The 20525-nt window shown below is 53.6% G+C and overlaps 1 protein-coding gene and 4 non-coding genes across 9 annotated transcripts; 1 reads left to right on the top strand and 4 right to left on the bottom strand.

Moving 5' to 3' along the window:
- Positions 1–1698: 1698 nt before the first annotated feature.
- On the bottom strand, positions 1699–1770 carry TRNAP-UGG (transfer RNA proline (anticodon UGG)). The gene has a single exon. It is a non-coding gene; the product is annotated as a tRNA-Pro (tRNA).
- Positions 1771–2667: 897 nt separating this feature from the next.
- On the top strand, positions 2668–2740 carry TRNAK-CUU (transfer RNA lysine (anticodon CUU)). The gene has a single exon. It is a non-coding gene; the product is annotated as a tRNA-Lys (tRNA).
- Positions 2741–11780: 9040 nt separating this feature from the next.
- Positions 11781–11853, bottom strand: TRNAR-CCU (transfer RNA arginine (anticodon CCU)). The gene has a single exon. It is a non-coding gene; the product is annotated as a tRNA-Arg (tRNA).
- A 1281-nt stretch (positions 11854–13134) lies between these two features.
- On the bottom strand, positions 13135–20453 carry LOC124242767 (uncharacterized). Of its 5 annotated transcripts, none has more exons than XM_046668038.1 (10): positions 19028–20453; positions 18752–18947; positions 18546–18634; positions 17583–17693; positions 17277–17444; positions 16493–16715; positions 16088–16204; positions 15617–15691; positions 14974–15077; positions 13135–14376 (listed from the first exon to the last, which is right to left on the bottom strand). In XM_046668038.1, exons 1-10 carry the CDS (start codon positions 19325–19327, stop codon positions 14263–14265), a joined length of 1497 nt encoding a protein of 498 aa, XP_046523994.1. In that variant the 5' UTR covers positions 19328–20453; the 3' UTR covers positions 13135–14262. The 5 variants fall into 5 exon arrangements, with proteins under 5 accessions (XP_046523994.1, XP_046523996.1, XP_046523993.1 ...); XM_046668040.1 differs by having other exon boundaries at positions 13135–14268; XM_046668037.1 differs by having other exon boundaries at positions 13135–15077; positions 19028–19168; positions 19253–20453.
- Positions 13410–13482, bottom strand: TRNAR-CCG (transfer RNA arginine (anticodon CCG)). Its single transcript has one exon. It is a non-coding gene; the product is annotated as a tRNA-Arg (tRNA).
- Positions 20454–20525: the final 72 nt, after the last annotated feature.

Here is a 20525-nt window from a genome sequence, read left to right as displayed (position 1 = left end):
CCTGCCCTGAAATGACCACAAAAAAACAAACCATAGGCTCCTCCAGGATTTGAAGCAGAAACGAGAATAAGAACTCCTCCACAGGGACCTTCCCCACTGAGCCCCAGCTCCGCCAGGCCCTGGACTGAGGGCTGGGGGAGAGGGGAGCAGACTCTGGGTGCTGAGGCAGGGAGGGGCTTAAGGCAGATGTGAAGGAGGGACACTGCTGATTTGGACAAGGACTTCGGAGAGGAACTATCCCGCTGGTGGAGGCGGCAGTAGTTTCCCCTTAAGGGATGGGAGTCTTAAAAAGCCCCAGGAGAAGAAAGTACTGGCCAGGGAGCTTGATTATCCCTGTCGCCCCCCACCAGGCCCCAGGCGCTTCAGTGGAGAATCCCAGGCCGTTTAGGTCAGAAACAAGGTCCACTGGCCTGCCTGCCCGTCTGCAGGCACCCGGAGCTCTGGTCCTGCTGCAGCTGGCCTGTTGGGGCTCTGTGCTGTAATCCCCGGGGCCAGGCACAACTCTGGAATTGGGAGCAGGAAACATCCCAGAGTGAGAGCCCCCGAAATTTTTGCCAAAGCCTCAGTCCCTGCCTGTTTAACCATGTCTTGTCTTTTCTGTATTTCTGATCTTTGACATCTGGGCCTTTGCTGACCCTGGAAGGACTGCCCCTCCCACGGTTAGCCAATTCCCAGAGATAGTAAAGGACTCTTCCACCAGCACATATTTCAAATGCAAACCACCACTCCTCATACCCCAACCACCTCTTTTATGGGGCTCTCACACTCTGAGCCACTATCCACCAATCACCAGGCCTGAATCACCCCAAGGCCAGGAAACAGACAAGTAGGTACAGTATCCCAGAGCCTGCTGAGTTGTTCAAACTAGCCAACCTAGGCCTGTTTACTCTCCCTCACCTGTTCATTCTGTGAAACCACAATATAGGCTCTTGCCCCTGGTTCCCGCTCACTCCCTCTGCCTCCTGACTGACCCTGGCGCTTCCCCTGAGGGTCCCCCAGGCAAGGGGTGCCCCCTCCTCTTGGGAACTCTGAATAACAAGCCATCTTTTCAGTGACAGTCATCTCCAGATCAGTTGAGCTCACCATACCTGAATAATAATAAAACCTATTACAGCACTGCCGTTCTTCCAGCGTAGAGAAAAGAGATCTGTGTCCGGAGGGCAGCCTCTGGGCACCTGTGGGGACCCCGCATCGTTGGTGGCTCCAACACCGAGGCACAGACCTTCCCCATTCTCAGTCTCCAGCGTGGGTTCCTGTCCCCCCTTGGGTGGGGAAGGCCCTCTGGCAGCCCCTCAAGAAGGAAAAAGACGTTTGAAAACGTCGGCTCGTCCGGAATTTGAATTTATGACCTTTCACATCCCAAAGCAAAAACCTACTCCCAGACCAAGTTGGATATACGCCTGGCAGACGCGCAGATCAGGTCTCCCGCTCGCGGAGACAGGCGTGGCCGGGGACGGATTTGCCCTTCTCTCCAGTCCCGGGAGCGCTCCCCTAGCCAGGCCACCCGGCAGCTCCCAGAAGGAAGCCTCAGGCCTGGAGGCGCCCTCCGCTCCTGCACCCGACCCAGGCGGAGGGAGGGACAGTTGGCAGCATGGCGCTGGGCGCACTGCCGCCGGCGGGGACCAGGCTCCTGTCGCCCTGGACTCGGCGGAGCTCCGTCGTCTACACCCTGAGAACATGGAAGTGTCTGAAAAAACTGGGCTCGTCCGGGATTTGAACCCGGGACCTCTCGCACCCAAAGCGAGAATCATACCCCTAGACCAACGAGCCAGCCCAACAGAGCCTCCCTGACATTTGTCCTTGGAGCCCTGCATCCGCGGCTCCGCCCTCCGTCCCCGCCGAGCCCCGGCTTCCCGGCCCCTCGGGGAGGTGCGCGGAGGGAGGTTTCGGTTTCAACTCCGGGGGCGGGGGTGGGGGGGGTGGTTTAGACGGAGCTGCGGCGCGGCGGGCCCCGCAGTAGAGGGAGCCCCCCACCCCACCCCCGGCCTGCGGAGCCAGCCTCCCCAGAGCACGACGGCCCCACCCGCGCCTAGCGCCACCCAGCCCCGAGCGCAGGCTCTGAGCTCCTCCAGGAGCCCAAGCAGCTAGAGCAGGAGGCGGGCGACAAGGCGGAGAAGGCAGTCCGTGTGACCCGGGGGAGCGTGGAGGTCCCTCGTGGTGGACCCCAGCCCAGAAATTTCCCCCAATGTGGGATCCCAGTCCAGGACCCCGAGAATGAGGCTCTGCCGCCTCCCAGCCGGCCAGCCCCGGCAAGCCTCGATCAGCGCCGGGTCCCGCACAGACCCCGGGGCTCCTGTCCTCAGCCGAGCCCCCTCTGGGCCTGGGATCGGCCCGGAAGACCCTCGCAGCTCTGGAATCCCGACGCAGGGGTCAGAACTGGGGTCAGGCCTCCCTTCTTCCCAAACGGGCAGCTGCTCAAACGCTCCAAACTGTCCTTCCCTCTTGCCCTGGGATCTAGGATCCGCCTGGGAAGGCTCCCCTAACTGCTGGGGCCGCACAGACGCACAGACGGACAGCAGAGAGGGGCCTGGCGGCGCCCTCGCTGCCTGCTGAAAGGACGCGAATTCACGCTCCAGCCCCCAGGTGGCGTGTGCCCAAGATCCAATTTCAGGACAACAAAGTTCTGGAGAAGTCCAACTAATCTGTGGAGTAACGTTACCCACCATCGCCCGGCTAGCTCAGTCGGTAGAGCATGAGACTCTTAATCTCAGGGTCGTGGGTTCGAGCCCCACGTTGGACGTGGCTTTTGTCCCCAAGGTCCCGCCTTAAATCTAAGCGGAGTTGATGAGGTCCCTATAAACGAAGCAGCCCCCGCAGTGGGAATCTGTTCGTGGTCCAGAGTCCCGCATACCGGAGCCTGCCTCCAATATCACCAGAGGAGCTTGATTTTGTCTCATTAATGTTTTATTACATATATTGTAACTTAAAAAATTTTAAATTTACACAAAAGTTCCAGATAGTGTACAAAGAGAGGTCGGGAGCCTCTGAGGGGTTCCCCTCATAGGGGCTTCCTTGAAATTCCCACCTTCTGATCCCAGCAGGCACTGACTGGGGGATGTAATATCACCCAACATAGGACTGGAGCCCACTGCTCTGCCGGCCGAATGAGGGCCACAGGAGACGACTTAGGAGCGGACCCTCAGCTAAAGGTGGAACCCCACTAATCCTGGCCCTGAGCAGGGGCCTACGTGGGGTCCCATCTGTATCCAGGGGTGCTCCCCCCCAGGACCCCAGCCTCCTCCAACAACTGTGTGCCCCTCGCCTGGGCCCAGCGCAGCTTTCCTCCCTAGTGGACAGACACCGGCAGGGAAGGGAGCCCCTTGTAGTCCCAGCCCCTCCCCTATTCTCAAGTATAAAGAAAATCAGAAATCATGGGGTACTCCCAGTAGAGGTTAGGTGGCCCCACTTCCGCGAGAAGCAAGCAGTGAGGGAAGTGTGGGCTCCTTTCTGGAGATAGGGTAGGAGAGGGGAAGGGTTAGCAACACCAGCCCTGAGGTTCGGCATCTGTGAGTCTCAATGTTGGGTCATCTGAAATCTGAGTCTCCAGGGGTCCATTCCTCTTCGAGCCCCCGCAGCTCTGGCACCCAGCCACTCTCAGTCCTGGCTCCATGCCAGAAAACTGGGGCTTCCACATCTAGGGGTGGAGGGAGAAGAGGGCTGGGGAGTGAGGAGGCACCTGACAGGTCCCTCTTGATGCCTGGGCCAGGACACCCTACTTGTCCACAAGAGACTGCATTTATCAGAGTTCTCCAGAGAAACAGAACATATATATATATATGGAAAGAGAGAGAGGGAGAGAGACTGATTTTAAGGAACTGGCTCAGACTGTTGGACTGGAAAGTGAACTATGCAGGGTAGGCCTGCAGGCTGGAAATTCCAGCAAGAGTTGATGTTACAGTCTTGAGTCAGGAGGTAGTCAGAGGCAGAGTTCCTTCCTCTTGGTGGTAACCTCAGTCTTTTCTCTTAAGACCTTCAACTGATTGCATGAGGCCCACTCACAATATGGAAGGTAGTCTGCTTTACTCAAGTCAACTGATTTAAATGCTAATCAAATCTAAAAAATATCTTCACAGCAACCTCTAGACTGGTATTTGCCCAAACATCTGGGCACCATAGCCTGGCCAAGTTGACACATAAAATTAATCATCACAGGGTCTTATCAAGTGTTGGACTTCTTTCTTTCTTTTCTTTTTAAAGATTTTATTTTTCCTTTTTCTCCCCAAAGCCTCCTGGAACATAGTTGTATATTTTAGTTGTGGGTCCTTCTAGTTGTGGCATGTGGGATGACACCTCATCATGGCTTGATGAGCGGTGCCATGTCCGCACCCAGGATCCCAACTGGTGAAACCCTGGGCCGCCACAGCGGAGCGCGAGAACTTAACCACTTGGCCACAGGCTGGCCCCTGGACTTCTTTCTTAATAGGAGACGCAAGGTACAAAAGCTTGCCTTCTGCTTCAGGTATGTCCCAGTAGGCACCAGACCAGAGAACAGTCTCTCCTAAGCTTCTCAAAGATGCTCAGGCCTCCCTTCAACTGCACATGTCTTATTGCCTTGCTACTTGCCATTTCCTCCGGGCACTGCCACAATACAGAGTCAGCTGGTGGGTTTTCACTCTGATACTGAAGGACCATTCATGTGTGCCTGTACCCTGTCCCTTCTGGTCCCTCCCTTCACAGTTTGCCATGGCATTTCTAGCAACTCTGCTTCATTTAATGTAGGCCATTGCTTTTTCCATGCTTCCAAGAGGCGTGCCAGCAGTGCATCATAACCAGTTTGAGGGACCCTTGCCAGGGTGTTAAGTCCTGTGTCGTGGAAGACTGTCCCATATTGATCATCTCTCCCTTTTCCAGCTTTTTATTCTCCCACCCTGATCCAGGGCCCTGAGGATCTGCTCCGGGCAAACTTTCCTGGTTACTGCTGCTTTCTTATCCAGCCCTACAGCTCCTTTGAGTGATGATTCCTCTCCCCGCTTAAACAGTCCCAGTACTCTCCCAGCTGAGTCACGCTGAGGTGCAACCCTATTTGGTTCCCTGGCCTGCAGGGGAGGTGGGAGCAGGTCCTGCGGAGAGCAGACCTTGTCTTGTAAGGTACCTGCCTCATTTGAGCCTCCTCAGAGACTTCAGGCAAGGGGGTGGAGGCCTGGGCTGGGGAGCTCAAGGTTCTCAATGCATCTACCCAGATATCCCCATTCAAAGTCTCAGGACCGCTTCTTCCCTACAGGCACCCTGACATCACCATGAGAGATTCGCTGAGGTTGAGTTCACCCAGAGCTTTGTCTCAAGTTCTGCTGTTTTCACACCGAGGCCCGGAGCCTGGTCTTCAGCTTCCTCGGCCCATCAGCTGTAGGAGAAGTGGGTTGCTTTCCATGCTGCCAAGGTGGCCTCTGATTTTCACACTTCTTTAAATGGTGATTAGTCCACTGGAGCCTGTCATTCTTTTGTCTCAATGCATTAAAGACACTCAACAACAGCCACATAATTCCACAGTGCTGACAGTGACCGTTTCCACCGTCTCTCTGAAATGCCAGAGATATGGGACGAGTGCAGCTCATTCCCCTCATCCTCCAGTGCATCCCAGTTCGACATGGGCGAAAGTCTTAGTAATCACACAGCTCTGGCATGCCAGGGTCTCTCAAAACTTTATCTACTGTATTTTTTCTTTTTGGAGCCCTGGGGGTGATTTCTGTGCACCCAAAAGAATGTTTAGAAGCTTCTTTGAAAATTAATATTTTATTTCCTAAAAATATGAAAACCAAAACTTTAGTTCTCTCTTAAGCTTTCAAGTTTTACTTTCAAACTTTACTATCCTATTCAGAAGCCTAGAAAGTTTTAACAATTACCTTTAATGACCTCTGAATGACACAAGGTCCTTCTGATAAGTTTAATTAACTAAACATGCTCATACATGGCAAAGAGCATTGCAAAATACTTTGATAGTTTCAAATAACGAACAAGAACTTCCCGATTACTAAACATTTCCTATAAATCAAATAAATTAAACTTATTGATGTGTTGAACCTGAAGTTCTGTTCAGTGATCCCAATACTGAATATAAACTAAGATCCCATCTTAAAACTATACATCTAAATCCATTACTTAATTATATATTTTATTTTATTTTGAGGAAGATTAGCCCTGAGTTAACATCTGCTGCCAATCCTTCTCTTTTTGCTGAGGAAGACTGGCCCTGAGCTCACATCTGTGCCCATCTTCCTCTACTTTATACATGGGACGCCTGCCACAGCATGGCTTGCCAAATGGTGCCATGTCCGCACCCGGGATCCCAACCAGCGAACCCAGGGCTGCTGAAGTGGAACGTGTGCACTTAACACACGGGCCGGCTCCTAATTATATATTTTAAATTGAAGTTACAAAACTGTCTCTCTGACATGTTAAATCATCTAAAATATTACAGGAACATAAAATACCATGTATATGATATTCCTTTCTTTTTTAACCACTTTGAAGAATAATTAAAATACAATAAACTGCTTATATTAAAATGTGTACAATTTGACCAGTTTTGACATATAAACACATCCAGTGAAACCATCACTATAATCAGGAAACTGCACATTTCCACCATCCCCGGGAGCTTCCTAGTACCTCATTCCCATCCCTTCCTCCCTCCACCCCCATCCCCAGGCAACACCCCGGCTTTCTATCACTATAGATTAGTTTGCATAATCTAGGATTTTATGTAAATGACAGATTCTTTTTTAACACAATTACTAATACTATGGTTTAACTCTCTTGAATATTTCTATACCCAATTCTGAAGCTTCAAGGAAATAAAAGATATCTGCACATACACATAAACGACAAAAACATGCACAGAACTGCACGTGTCCTCTCATGCCAACTAGGAACAATAATATCATCCTATATCATTTCGGGGTAAGAAACAGAGTTCCGACTAGAGATTTTCATGGGAATGCTTCCTGGACCAAATTCTTGTTGGCGATACTGATGGGACCTCAAATTTCAATTTATAGTTGCTATGTCAGTGACCCCATAACCTCCAGAGCGAGTAGTTACGGAGTCCAGATCTTTGGGGTTCAGTTTTACACTCACCTAATTGTTCAGTCTACCCACAGAAGTTTGTAATTCCTTCTTCAGATCCTTTGAGTAGATATTGTCCTTCTTTGGCTCCTAACTCATATTCTGCTTAGATCTCAAGACTTTTGACCCTGTCAGACATCTGCAAATTTTTCACGCACTTCTTTGGCCTAGAGCTCCCGTGGAGGACACAAGGATGAGACTGAGCGCATTCTGGGCATCTCTTGATGCTAGTTCAGGAACGACACTCCGACTCCTGATGTGAGAGCTGTGTGGCTTCAGCCTCCTCAGTTGCAGTTGATAGATAATGCTTTAACCTGGATGGAAAAATCAAGAAATGGGACTATAATCATATTATCTAGAGAATTAAGGTGTCAAAATGTTTCAAAGGATTCCCCCTCTGGTGTCCAAAGCACACGGACCATCGGCTGTTGGGTGTGCTCAACTGTCGCTGATGGATTAAGGAAGAAGCTCTAAGTGTGGTGGCTTCTGGGGAGGGAGTTTAGCAGTCAGGGTTCAGGAGGAAGTGGGAGACTGACTTTAGCCCTTGAATACCTTTTTTACCCCTTGAGTTTTTTCTTTTTTTGTTTCTGAATTTTTTTATGAGGTAACATCGATTTACACTATATAAATTTCAGGTGTACATCATTAAAACAAACAAACTCTACCTACTACTGGCGGTGTGGTCCTCAGTGCCAGGCAGCCAGCAAGTGATTCAACTTCAGAATCTCATTCTTAGAGTACGGTTCCAACAGTTTTAGGACACGTTTCCTAGAAGCAAGCCCGATACAGGGATTTTCACGTAATCACCCCCCTTAAGGGAACCCTTTCAGGAGGCGTCTGTAAAGTGAGGGAAGCAGGACAGGGCAGGTGTGCCAGTAATTCAACTCTTTCAGCCTCAAACTCATCCTTCTAGACCCTACTTACTGATCTGTGTTAGATTTTGCTCCAAGGAGGCGCTAGAGAGACTGAAGGGCTGGAGGAGGAAGAAGGGACTCACTGCTTCCTGTTTGTTTCCTGGTCTCACCTACACCCACAGCCTCACTTTTCTATCCGTTCCAGAAATAGGGGCTGAATCTAGTTGAAAGTTTCCCCAACACTCACAGGACCAGCCTCATCGCGCTCGTTAGAGCCACCAGCGTGAGCTGGCTGAGGTCGCCTCCTCAGAAGTCTGCGTTCCAGGCCCATGGGTCCCTCCTCTGAGCTCGGAGACACCCACACTAGATTCAGAGATCTGCTTTTAAGCTCTCTAAGGCCCTTCCCAAGCTTCTAATTTTTAATACTCCAACCTCTGCCCTTGGTCCCTGGCCCTATGGGGGGTGGCTGCTTTCTCAAGCCCTTTCTGCCTTCTCAACAACCTTATTAACTGCTCCTTATACTTAATCACTTTTCATTAGTCTGGTAAATAACGGATGGGTTTTCTTTTTTCCTCCAGCTTTATTGAGGCATAATTGACAAAAATCATATATGTTGAAGGTGTACAATGTGTTGATTTTTTATATGTATGCATTGTAAAATGATTACCACAATCAAGCTAATTAACATATCCATCACCTCACATAGCTACCTTTTGTGTGTGTGTGGTGAGAACACTTGATCTTAGCAAATTTCAAGTATACAATCTGATGCAGGGTCAGTGAGCCGAGGAGTCGAAAGAAAGATTTCTTGGACTCTCAAGGTCTGGCAGTAGTGCTCTTTTATTTAGAGAATAGTATGGAATAGCATGGGGACAGGACCCGTGGGCAGTCAGGCTGCTGCGTGGGGACAGGACCCATAGGCAGGAGGAGCTGCTGCTGCAAACATGGGTGGAGAGTAAGGCTAAATTTAAGGCATAGGTATGTGAGTTATCTCTTTACAAAACAAAGGAAAGAAGAAGTAAAAAGAGTTGTTAAAATGGTATCAGTGCCGGTGGGGTTTGGTTATTGGGTGGTCCTATAACTTTTAGATAAGAATCAGATTGGATTGAGTAAATGGCAGAAGCCACCACTTAAATATTATCTTCAGGTAAAGACAAAGGAGGATGTTGCTGGGGGGTGGGGGGGGGGGGGGGGGGGGGGGGTTCATGAGGTTGCCAGATAGTAAACAACTTAAGTCCTTGCCTTCCCCATTAAGAGTTTCCAGAGATAAGGCCATCCCGCCTTCCTCCTGGTGCAGAGAGGGAGACACCCCCCACAGATGGAGACTTCCTTCACAAATGCAAATATCTCTCATCAAACGGCAAGCAAATTCCACTCCTCAGAGCCTCCTTCTCATCTGCAGTTTTTAAAAGTAACCAGCCTAAAATCCTCATCACAATCCAATGGTATTAACGATCATCATCATGCTATGTACTAGATCCCAGAACTTATTCATCTTATGACTGAGAGTTTGTACCCTTTTACCAACCAGTCCTTATTTCCCCCATCCCCAGTGGATGGGTTTTCTGACTGCTGCCTGGGCCCTGATTCGGTAACGAATTTGGGCTTGAACACAGTGCTGATGGGAAATTCGATGCTGGTAATTCATGGCCCACAGTGGCATTATGACCGAGCCAAGTATCACCTGGTTGATATGATCAAGTGCTGACTGAAGCAGCACCCTGGAGGACCAAGTGGCTGCTGCCTTGGACTGTTGTGGCAGTAAAGGTGACTACAAAGACTATGGGAAGGATCCTTCTGAGTGCACCAGTTTGCTTACAGAAAGAAAATGACAAGATTAGATCTGTAAACTTTCAGCCAAAGTCATGTTCAGAGACCCAGGGACATTTTATGGCAGCTATAGAATAATTTTATAGCTGCAGGGCTGATACTGCTGAAGATCAAACACGTAATTGAATTATGCATGTTGCGGAATCACAGCTTAATTTGAGTTCACAGCCTGAGAAAAATCTTTCGTGCGGAAGAAATGGCATTGATTATGAGGAAGTGGAGCTGAAGACTTGGGGACACATGGGTGGGCTCAGATAAAGTTGAGAATCTTGAACCCCTGAGTCACTTGGAGCCTCCTTGCCAGCGAAAGCAGCCCATCCTCTGGTATGTGAGGAGGGCAGCCTTCCTGTGTTTGAATATCCCGTAATCTCACCTGGAGCAGTTGTCTTGCAAGGGGATGCCAGTTGTCCTCAAAGCCCACGCCAATCACCCTTGTTACCACTGGCCCCTTAACTATAGTCAGAGCCGCATGCTGCAGGGAGCAAGTACAAGGACTGACCCTGGAGGAAATAGCTTATGTGCCAAAAGAATTGCAAGTTTTGCTCATTTATGCAAGCAGAAACCTAGGGAATATGCGTGGGAATGGTTCTAAGGGTGTGAGAGTAAGGAGCATGGAATATGATTTTGCATCTGGTGCATTTATTGATCTGGTTGCACTTCCAGAAAGCCTGTATTTAACATGTTATCTCATGCAGCCAAATGTGGCTTTACCAGGATTCTTGGTTGGTTGACTAAGCATTGGACTCAGTGGTGGCCTGTGTTTAATGAGACTGAAATGTGAGAATGTCCCTGATATCAGGTAGAGAAAGGAATCCAAAGACTTATCAAGATGGAAATGCTGCAATGAATCTATCACGTATGATGTGCACACCGACCACCCCACCAAGAGGGCCCAGAGGATGCTCCCTTTAATGAGGCACTGAGAAACATTGGTGAGGGAAACACCAGCATCCTTGGATAGCTCAGTGGACCCCATTCTCTGCAGGCCACGTGTGATGGTGGGAGATACTGCAATGAGATGAGGTCCCCCATTTCAGCGAGGATGATGGGGCCCTAGATACTTGAGAAAGTGGGAGAAGTAAGACCAGAGCTGGAGGAACAGAAGAGTCTCATTCATGGTTTCTAACGGCAAAGGAGAACTATGGTTTTCATTGGCTATATGACAAAGCTCCACTGGTCATCCCCTCTATGGGCAGGTGGTATAGGAGTCTTCTAATTTTCCTCTATACCATGTCCATTTTGGAAGATTTTTACCTTGAGGATGAAGACATGTATTGCATGGATTAAAAAAAGAAAAATTCATTATGGATTATTTCAAACATTCACTAAAGCAGAGAAAATAGAATAATGTGCCCTCATGTCCCCTAGCTTAGGTCATTATCAAGTCACAGATAGGTTTCGTCTATACCTTCATCCAACCCATTATATTTTTTCCAGCTTTATTGAGGTATAATCGCCAAATAAAATTGCATATATTTAAAGTGTACAACGTGATGGTTCGATACATGTATACACTGTGAAATATTTACCGCAAAGTCAATTAACACATCCGGTATCTCAGTTACCTTTTGTCTGTGTGTTGAGAATGCTTCAGATTTACTCTCTTAGCAAACTTCAAGTATACAATCCAGTACCATTAACTATAGTCACCACCCAGCCCAGTATTTTAAAGCAGACCAGTTGTCATATTATTTAATCTCTAAATAATTGGATGTGTTTATAAAAGATAAGGTTTTAAAAAATATATGTAACCACAATTAACACATTCAGAAAAATGAACAATTATTCCTTTATATCAAGTAGAATGAATGGTTATTAAAATAGTGTCAAAGACGCAAGCACTCTTTTCTGAAAGCTGAAAACGTGCCCTCCTTATCAAAAATGGGCCTCACTGGGTTAAGTTTAGGGCTGCGTCTGGATAACCTCCAACAACCCTTCCCTTCATTTGCTTGCCCCACTGGGTTAAGTAGCCACAGAGTTTCATTTCACTTTTTCCCACTTTTCCTTGGAAGGGGTCTAAAACTCAACCCCCTCTACCCCGGGTGGGACTCGAACCCACAATCCCTGGCTTAGGAGGCCAATGCCTTATCCATTAGGCCACCGGGGCTGGCAAGAGGTGGGTTGCAATGGTCTTAGACCAGTCTCTCAGTCTCCTCTCTGTGGTTCCCGCAGGTTATGCACAGCCTCCCACCTCCGTGCTGGCCTCTCAACGGCCCCTCGACACCTGTATTTGGCTGGCCCCCTGGCTCAAATCTTGCCGGCTCTCGAGCATCCTCGGACCCCAAAGAGGCCGCTCACAAGCGGTGGAGCTCAAAGACCTGGGGAAGCAGGTGTCAAATCGGTTTGTTGGACTTGGGGGATATGATCCTCGCTTAGGGTGCAAGAGGTCTCGGGATCAAATCCCTGCGAGCCCTTTCCCCTCTCCTTTTAGAGAATCCGGGTCCGGGGGTAACTACTCGCCCGAAGGCGTTTCCGATGCAAAATGTGGGAGAGGAAGGGATGGGGGACCAGCCCGGAGCCTGGGAAAAGGGCTGGTCCCTGTCCGCGTGCTCCTCCTCATATGGCCCTTAGACCGAAAGTGTCACCTGGGCCCAGGTCTGCGCGGGTTTTAGCAGGATCCCAGCCGCCTTAGGTCTTTGTCCTAAGGACCCTCCATACCGGCTCTGTCTCCGCCCCGCTATCTCAGTCGGTAGAGAATGAGACTAGAATCCAGCGTTTACTTTCCTACCAGAAGATGGATGTTCTTTCTCATCTTTAAAATGTTTATCTTAATGAAGTTTTTCTTCTTTATATTTATGAGCCCTTAGTAACCCGCTGAAACACCACAAAAACGATAAAGGAGAAAGTGACACTCCGCATGACCGCAGGTCACTTGCGCCCACTGCCCGGGGTACACGCTCAGCTGACATGCTCCCAGCGTTTACCCTGATGGGAGGAGGTCCCATCACCTTGGTCATTCCACTTAGCCAGAATCCCTTAGAGAGAACTCAGTTTTGCAGGTAGAGACATTTTTTCACGGAAAAATGATGACTCAATCCTGGGCATATTCTTTATATTTAAATTTTTAAATACATATTCACAGTAGTTATTTAAGGGTACGCTCTCATTGCAAGAAATAATCTATTAGGTTTATAAAACTTTTTACTGTAGTAAAAAATATATATAACGTTAAATTTGCCATTTTAACATTTTTAGGCGTACAATTCAGTGGCATCCGTCACGTTCACAATATTGTGCAACCATGACTACTATCTACTTCCAAACCTTTCTCATCACAATAATCTATTATATTTTAAAACGCACTGTCCTCTGACCCCCTTAGGGCAACTCACTCCCACCCCCCAACAGTCCAACCCTTCGTCAGTCACAGTTCTCTTCTAAACCGTAATTCACGTAGCCAATCCCGAATGGGCTCTCGGGACTCGCGGCCTGTGGCTTCAGGCTCCGTAGTCCGCGCGGATCCGGCCGGCATTGATGCCCGTAGCGCCCTCGGTTTCGGCCCGGATCTGGAGTTCGGCGGGTGCAGGCGCAGGGCTGCGTCCCGGGGGCAAGAAGGCGGGGCGGGGACGGCGGTTGGCCCAGCCCGAGCGATCTGGGCCGGCGTAGGGTGCTGTCCAGAGACCGGGAAAATTTTAAGCCGAGGGAGAAAAACGTGCCCTACAGCGACCACGAAGGGACTCGAACCCTCAATCTTCTGATCCGGAATCAGACGCCTTATCCATTAGGCCACGCGGCCCTGCTTTTGACAATTGTGCAGCTTTTCCCATAGAGCCTGTGCAGGAGCCTGCGCAGTGTACCGCAACGCGCATGCTCACAGCGGCGAGGAGCCCCCGCCTCTTGGGCTCCGTGTGGGCGGGGCTCCAAGAGGAGCACCAGGCCCGGAGCAGGACTGAGCGCCGGATGTTTGGCAGGCACGGTGGGCGCGGGCCTGTGAGGAGGAGTTCGAGTCCCGGGGGCGCTGCCCAAGCCCCTCCTGCTCCGAGGGGCCCCCTGGGATCTCTTTCTCCAAGGGCCCCCGGCCCACGTTGGGCCAGGAGCTGCCCACTGCTCCCCCAGAGCCTGTGATTCCTCCCCGTCCCGCCAAACCTGCAGTCTCTGTTCCAGTCTTATGGCCCCAGACTAGACGCTGACCGCCGTGAAGGCGGGGTCGCGTCTCCTGCATCTCCAGGGCCTAGCGCGGGGCGCGTGTGCTAGGAGAGCGCTGTGGACCCCGGCAGCCCCTTCCCAGGACTTCTAGGCCAGCCCAGCCCGTGTTGGCAGGCCTGGCCTCGTATCCGCCTTTATGAAGTGCCAGGCACTTTGCATACATTCTCTCTTACTGTCGCACCTCTCTGAGAGCAGGCACTGTTCACGTGTACAGCGACCATCAACATGTTTATTGTACGCTCGCTGAGCGCCGGCGCCCGTGCTGTGATGCTCCGTTTACAGGCGAGGAAACCGCGGAGCGGAGGGAGTCAGTGATGGCGCTGGGGTGTGGCCCCCACTGTCGGTTCCACCTGAGCGGCCTCGGGCGCGGTCAGGCCTGCAGGCAGAGCCGGCGCCTCAGCGAGCTGCGGATCTCCAGGCAGGCCTTGCGGCGCTCGTCGCTGTCGGGACCCAGCACGTCCAGCTCACACACCCGCCGATTCACCTGCGAGGACCACTCTCACGGCTGCCTCGACATCTTTGGGCCTTACGGGGCCCCAAAGGCGTAATCATAAGTCCCCCTGCTCCTCTCAGATGTGCCCCCCACCCAGCGGAAAAAGCTCCCCACCTGCACTAGTTCCCCCACCTGCCAGACCCAGCCGCACTGCACCCCGTCCTCAGCCTGAGCGGCCTCAGTTCCCTGCCAGCCTGCAGAACTGTTCAAACGGGCCAATCACCTCCTCCCGCGGGAACCAGGGGGCGCCCCACCCCTGTTACCACAAAGCCTGCAGCCCACGGCCCCTGCTGGCTTGCTCTGCTCCGGAGTGCAACCCGAGCAGCGCTGTGTGGCAACCCGAACGGTGTGTAATTATACATAAGATATATAATCTTTCCCCAGCTGTGGGTTTATGAGACTAATAACTGCTGTCCATCTCACCTGTCCAGTGTGGGTGTTGTGTGTTCGGCCATCTCTTACTGCCGAGGGTGGGGGATCACTCCCTCCCCAGCCGGGTGAATAGCAGGTGATCAGAACACCAGGGCGGGGGAGAAGGATGCATCCAGCCCTTCTCCCCCTATTGCCACTCCCCAGGCCCCAACACACCTCAGTCAGCAGCTCCAGGAGGTCTCCCTCGGGGTCAGCTCTGAGGATGTCCACCAGCGTCTGGATAAAGTCTGAGCCCGTCTCATCCCGATAGGCTACACAGCCTAGGCCAGGGGACCAGGGCCGGGGTATCAGACTTGGGCACCTACCCGCTGCTTTCCAATTCCCCAGGGGCCTATTGGTGGTGGAAGTGGGGGTCAAGCACACAGGACCCCGGGGGGCAGGCAGGGAATGGGGCAGGGAGCGGGAACTTCTTGCTTCTGGAACCAGTTGTTGCTCAACATTTGCAGAGTGAATATATGATGGATTCAGTATTGAACAAACATGCCCTATGAACCCACAATGTGCCAGGCACTGGGCAGGGCCCTGAGGCAGACAGAACCGAGCTGCCTTCATGGAACTTACAGCCTGGAGGGAAGGGTGTAGATGTGGTGCTTGGCACAGTCAGCCCTGAAGACGACGTGCTCACCAGCATTACTACTTTATAAATAATAAGCATGGAAGGAAGATGGCTTAAATGCAACTGGGCTGGTGCCCCTGCTCCCCAACCCCCAAGCCCTGGCTGCCCCTAAAGCCACTCCAGATCTCCAGCCAGGAGGCTGGGCCCTGTGTAGTGGGGCTTCTTGATGACTGGTCCCCTTACCCTCGGCGGCTGCGTAGACCATCAGGATGTCTGCCTGGTCAGAGCTCCCTGCAGTGGGGCCCCTGGAGGAGCTGCCTGCAGGAAGGATCAACTCCGTTTACCCAGCATCCTGGGACTCCACCAGCCCCTGGGTCTCCCTAAGTCTGGCCCAAGGGCAGCCCAGGGCAGTGGAGAGTGCAGGGCAGGAAAGAGATCAGAATTCAAATGTCAGCCCTGCTGCTGACCAGCTGTGTGACCACAGAAAAGCCATCTCACTTTCCTGACTCCAGAGTGGTTTCTAAGCTCAAATAGGAGAAGAAGCCCTTGGTTTTCAAAGTCCCTCGAGGTTTAGGAAGGTTTCCCTTCCCATCCTCTTGGCAAAGAGAGGACGGAGGTGGCAGCAGAACCCCAGCTCAGAGCCCTGGAAATGTGCTCCGGACAGCTCCCCCACAGCCCTGCCAAGCCCAGGGTCCGGAAAGAAGGCAGTCCTACCTTGGGCATCGGCATAGACCTGGAGGACATCGGCATGGGAGGGGGTGGCTGGTGGTGCCCGCAGCCAGCGCCAGAACCAGGAGAGAGCTGTGGGCCCCAAGCCAGCGTCCCTGTGCCCTGGGGAAGGAGGGGACAGTCAGGTCGTTTCAGTCAGCAGATGCCTGGGGGTGCCTCCAGGGCTCCAGCGCAGGCCTGCCAGGCTGGAGACATTCTGAGTGCTGAATGAAAAGTGCTGAGGGTGACATGCTCAAGTTCATGGCCCTGACCTCTACGAGAGGCGGGGGAGGGGGTGGGGAAAGGACTGGGGCACAGGCTTCCTGGAGGAGGTGGGCAGCAAGTCCTAGGAGCCTGAGAAGGCTAGGGCAGGAGGGGGCAGGCTGGAGGTGGGCCCCAGGCCCCGCTCACCCCCACGGCAAGCCTGAAGCAGGAAGATCTTGGGGCGGCCCCGCAGGGCCCTGCAGCAGCTCAGCTCCCGCACCAGTGCCTCTGGTTGTACCTCTTGCCCGTCAGCCCCCAGCAGCTGTCCCTGAGGCCCTCCATGCGCCATCAGGGCCACAAGGGCACAGCTCACGGGGCCCCTGTGGGCGTCCAGCCACTCCCGGAACTGGGCCAGCTCCTCCTGGAAAGCCTAGGGTGGGATGGAGATTGAGGCTTGGGCCAGGGCAGCTGCCTCCCCAGGACCTGGCAGTCCTCGAGGTAGGCTTCTCCAGCGCCCTGCCTGCCCTACCTCCCGCCTTCTGTCAGCCTCAGGCCCAGGGAGGAAGTCTTTTTTCTAACCCCCATGCTGCATGGCCTGGTATGGCCTCATCGGGGTGACACGTGGGTCCAGGTGCCTGCAGCTGGTGTTCTGGCCCCAGAAGAGAAGCTGCACCAAAAAGTTAAGAGGCGTGAGAGGCCGGCAGTGAGCTGACAGGTGTCTGGGAAGGAATCTGAGATGCTCCCAGGAAAAACCTGAGGGTCCAGCTGGGGCCTTGAGTGGGGGAGCAGAGAAACAGCAAGCGTGGGAGACCGCAGGAGACCGGGCTTCCAGAGGGAAGGAAGTGTGTTCCCAGTGCATGCAGCGGGGAGGATGGGGGCTGGACTTGGGGCTGCACTTCCTGCCCATAATGGTTGAGAGGCCGAGGAGAGACTCCTCAGGGTCCAGGGGTGCCTTCCTTCAGAGCACCACAAGTTCTGGGCTTCCCCTCACCTGGGCTGTAGGGTCGGTCGTCAGGGTGGTCTCAAAGCCCAGGGCCTGGCACAGGCCCCGGAGCGCCTCCACGTCGTGCTGGGCCCCAGAGCGGCCCCGGATAACGGCCAGGAGGAGGGCGACCCTGGCCCCGGACAGGTCATATTGAGCGCTGGGACTGGGTTCTGGCTACAGACAGGGTTAAGGTGCATTCAAAGTGGTCTGAGGACCTCCCAGCTCTCGCCTCCCCCATCTCCGGTCTCCCTGAGTCTCTGTCCCACTGGCAACTGCTGTCAGATGATTGGATCCCTGCCCTGGCCCCCTCACCTCAAGCCCCCAAGGTTCCGTGTCCCCCAGGCACAGTGCCCCCCGCAAGGAGCTCCGAAGGACTGGGCAGTAGGTGGCCCCTGAGAACTCTTCAGCTGTCCTGCAGAAGACCTGGGGAGAGGCCAGAGGACACCTCAGAGGGCTGCTACATGGGTGTGGGGGGGGGAGGGGAATGAGGATCCTAGCTCCAGGAAATAGTTCAGCCAGGATCATGGATATTACAGTCTCTTTGGGGTCCCCTGCCAGAACAGAGAGGAGGAGACAGAGGAAAGGAGGGAGGTCATGAGGGGGGTTCCAGTTCAGGCTCAAGGTCATGGGCATCCCTGGATATGGATGGCCTCAAGTGGACATTGGCCATGCCATTAACCACTGCCCTTCCATCTTTTGGGGGAGGGCACCAGGCTGGGGAAAGCTGTGGAGCGGAACCAGGGCCCAGCCCTCACCTCCAGGGTCACCCAGGGGCCACCCAACTGCCCAATGAGAACTTTGGGCCTCAGGACCAGATCTGAATCATTCCCAGCTCTGACATCCAGGGACCCACAGTCTGACAGGACAGTCACTGCCTGGGTGAGTATGAACAGAGATGGGTAGAATTATAAGCATCGACTCAGGAAGGCTGAGGAAGGGCATCACTGACAGCCTGGAAGGGACTGTGTGATGCTGGCAGGGACAACAGTGAGGGCACGCAAGTAGAGGGCATAGCCTGGGCAAAGGCATGGAGTTCTGAAGATTCTGGTGTCTGGGGGACCCTGAGTGGGCTGAGAGGAAGGGCACAGGTGGGAATGGGAGGCGAGGCCCTGTGGCTGATACCACATGTGTAAACAATGAAGATTTTGTAGAATGAACGGGTGGGGAGCATATGAATGAATCTAACTGTCTAATGGGTTCAGGAGAGCACAGCAGGGCCAGGGGAGTTGAGCGGCGCAAGCCCCCTCCCTAAGAATCCCCATCTGGAGCCCCCACCTCTGTCAGCAGCTGCAGCAGGGACCAGTGAGGACAGCGGCCACAGAGCTCACCCAGGCTAGTGAGGAAGGCTCCAGGCTCAGGGGCAGCTGAGTGGAGAAGCAGCACGTTGGCCTGGAAGGGAGGGTCTCAGGCCCCCTGCCCACCCTCCCTCACCCCAACATTGCCCTGCCCCACAAGCAGGGCTCCCTGCCCTGCCCACTCACCCCCAGGAGCACTCGAGAGCAGCAGGAAGACTTTGGGGCAGCCCCGCAAGGCCCCACAGCGGCTCAGCTCCTGGACCAGCTGCTGTGGCTGCCTCAGCAGCCCACTGGGGGCCACCAAGGCCACTAGGACACAGCCCACAGGGCCCCCATGGGCATCCAGCTGCTCCCGGAAGCCAGCCAGCTCCCCAAGGAAGCCCTAGGTCAAGAGTGAAGGCTGGGCTTGGGTCCAGGGAGGCCCCAGGTTGGGGCGGAGGCGGGAGGCGGGCAAGGGCTCACCTGGACCAAGGCCTCCCTTCTCTGCCAGCTCTCAACGCGCAGGGCCCGGAATATGCCCTCCAGGACAGCCACTGTAGAGGCTGACACCCCAGGGCTGCTGAGAGTCAGGGCCACCTTTGGACCCTGTGTGCTGTACTTCCCCTGGGGAGGCAAGGCCAGAGTTGGGCTGGAGTGGGGCTCAGCCAGGAGCCAGGAGTGAGCTGGGCCAGGCAGAGCCTCCACTACCTTTCTCCTTAGGCTCTCCTGAGTGTCTGCCACCATTGCGGCCACCCGCAGGGTCCCAGCCACCAGGAAGGCCATGGGGGCCAGGTGGGCACTTCCTCTGAGCACAGAGCTCCCGCCCTGGTACCAGTACCCTGGGTCCCAACCCTTCCCCTGTCCCTGCGCTGCGTCCTATCAGCTCTGTTTATGAGCTGAGTCGGACTCTGCCCCTCTCCTGGAACCCTGAGTCCTGGGCCCTACTCCCTGCTATTCTGATTCCAGCGGGCTACTTCCTGGCTGGCATTGACATGCCCCACCTGAGCCAGGACCCATGTCCAATCCTATTCTTAGCTCCTGGCCCACCTCCCATCTGATCTCGTTACACCTGAGTGTCTCCCTTCTGAACCAGCCAACAGCACCAACAAAGTCCAAGCACTCTCCTGCCACCTGTCACCTCCTACTCACTCATGCCCAGCGCCCACACACATACACACAGCAGCCGCCAGCATGAGGGCCTGGGGAGCGTGACAAGCATGCTCCAGAGGCAGAAACCCCCAACTGGGGTCAGCTGTCCACAGTGAGACCCCGGTTGCCTCATCTGCAAAATGGGGTCCATCGCAGCAACCTCAGAATGATTTGAGTGTCACATGGGGGCTGCTGAGGAAGGGCCCAGGAGGCAGAGAAGCTGGCACACACACAGACCAAGGGACAGAACACCTTGTCTCAGCCGCCCCCACTGCCCTTCAGGCAGGTCCACTGAGGCCATGACCAGGTGAGTCAGAAAGTGCTCACCAGAGGCAGAAAGAGCTCTGACCTGCACCCACCAGCTCCTGGGGCCTGGGCAGGGGAGCGGTCAGATGTCAAAGGCTGGATGGGGAATGGGGTCCCTGCCCATTTTGACTCAGCAGCCCTCTCTCCATAAGGGATCTGAGCGCAGGGACTGGCTTTGAGTTCTGGATCCCCTACCAGCAGTGTGAGCATACCACCACCCTGCCCAGTCACCCCATCTCCAAGCCTCTTTCTTCGTTTCACCAATGGAGAGAAAGGAGGTGTCCTGGCAAAGACCCCAAGTCCTGCTCAGCTCCCCCATTCTCTTGCTGGAGTAGGGAGGGGTACTACCAGTTGTCCCACCTTGAGCTGTCCCTAGACTAGGGCAGGCACTGGCTGACACAGGAGGATGAGAGTCCTGAGACTCGTGGCTGCCCTTTGGGCCCAGTAGACCTGGAAGCCAAGAATGTGGCTCCACCTGGTGACCACGTAGCACCACATGCCACCAGGACTACCAGGCCAAGAGGCA

This window comes from Equus quagga, chromosome 7, assembly GCF_021613505.1.
Source record: "Equus quagga isolate Etosha38 chromosome 7, UCLA_HA_Equagga_1.0, whole genome shotgun sequence".
NCBI classification, from domain to species: Eukaryota; Metazoa; Chordata; class Mammalia; order Perissodactyla; family Equidae; genus Equus; species Equus quagga.
This window is presented reverse-complemented; position numbering and strand designations above follow the sequence as displayed.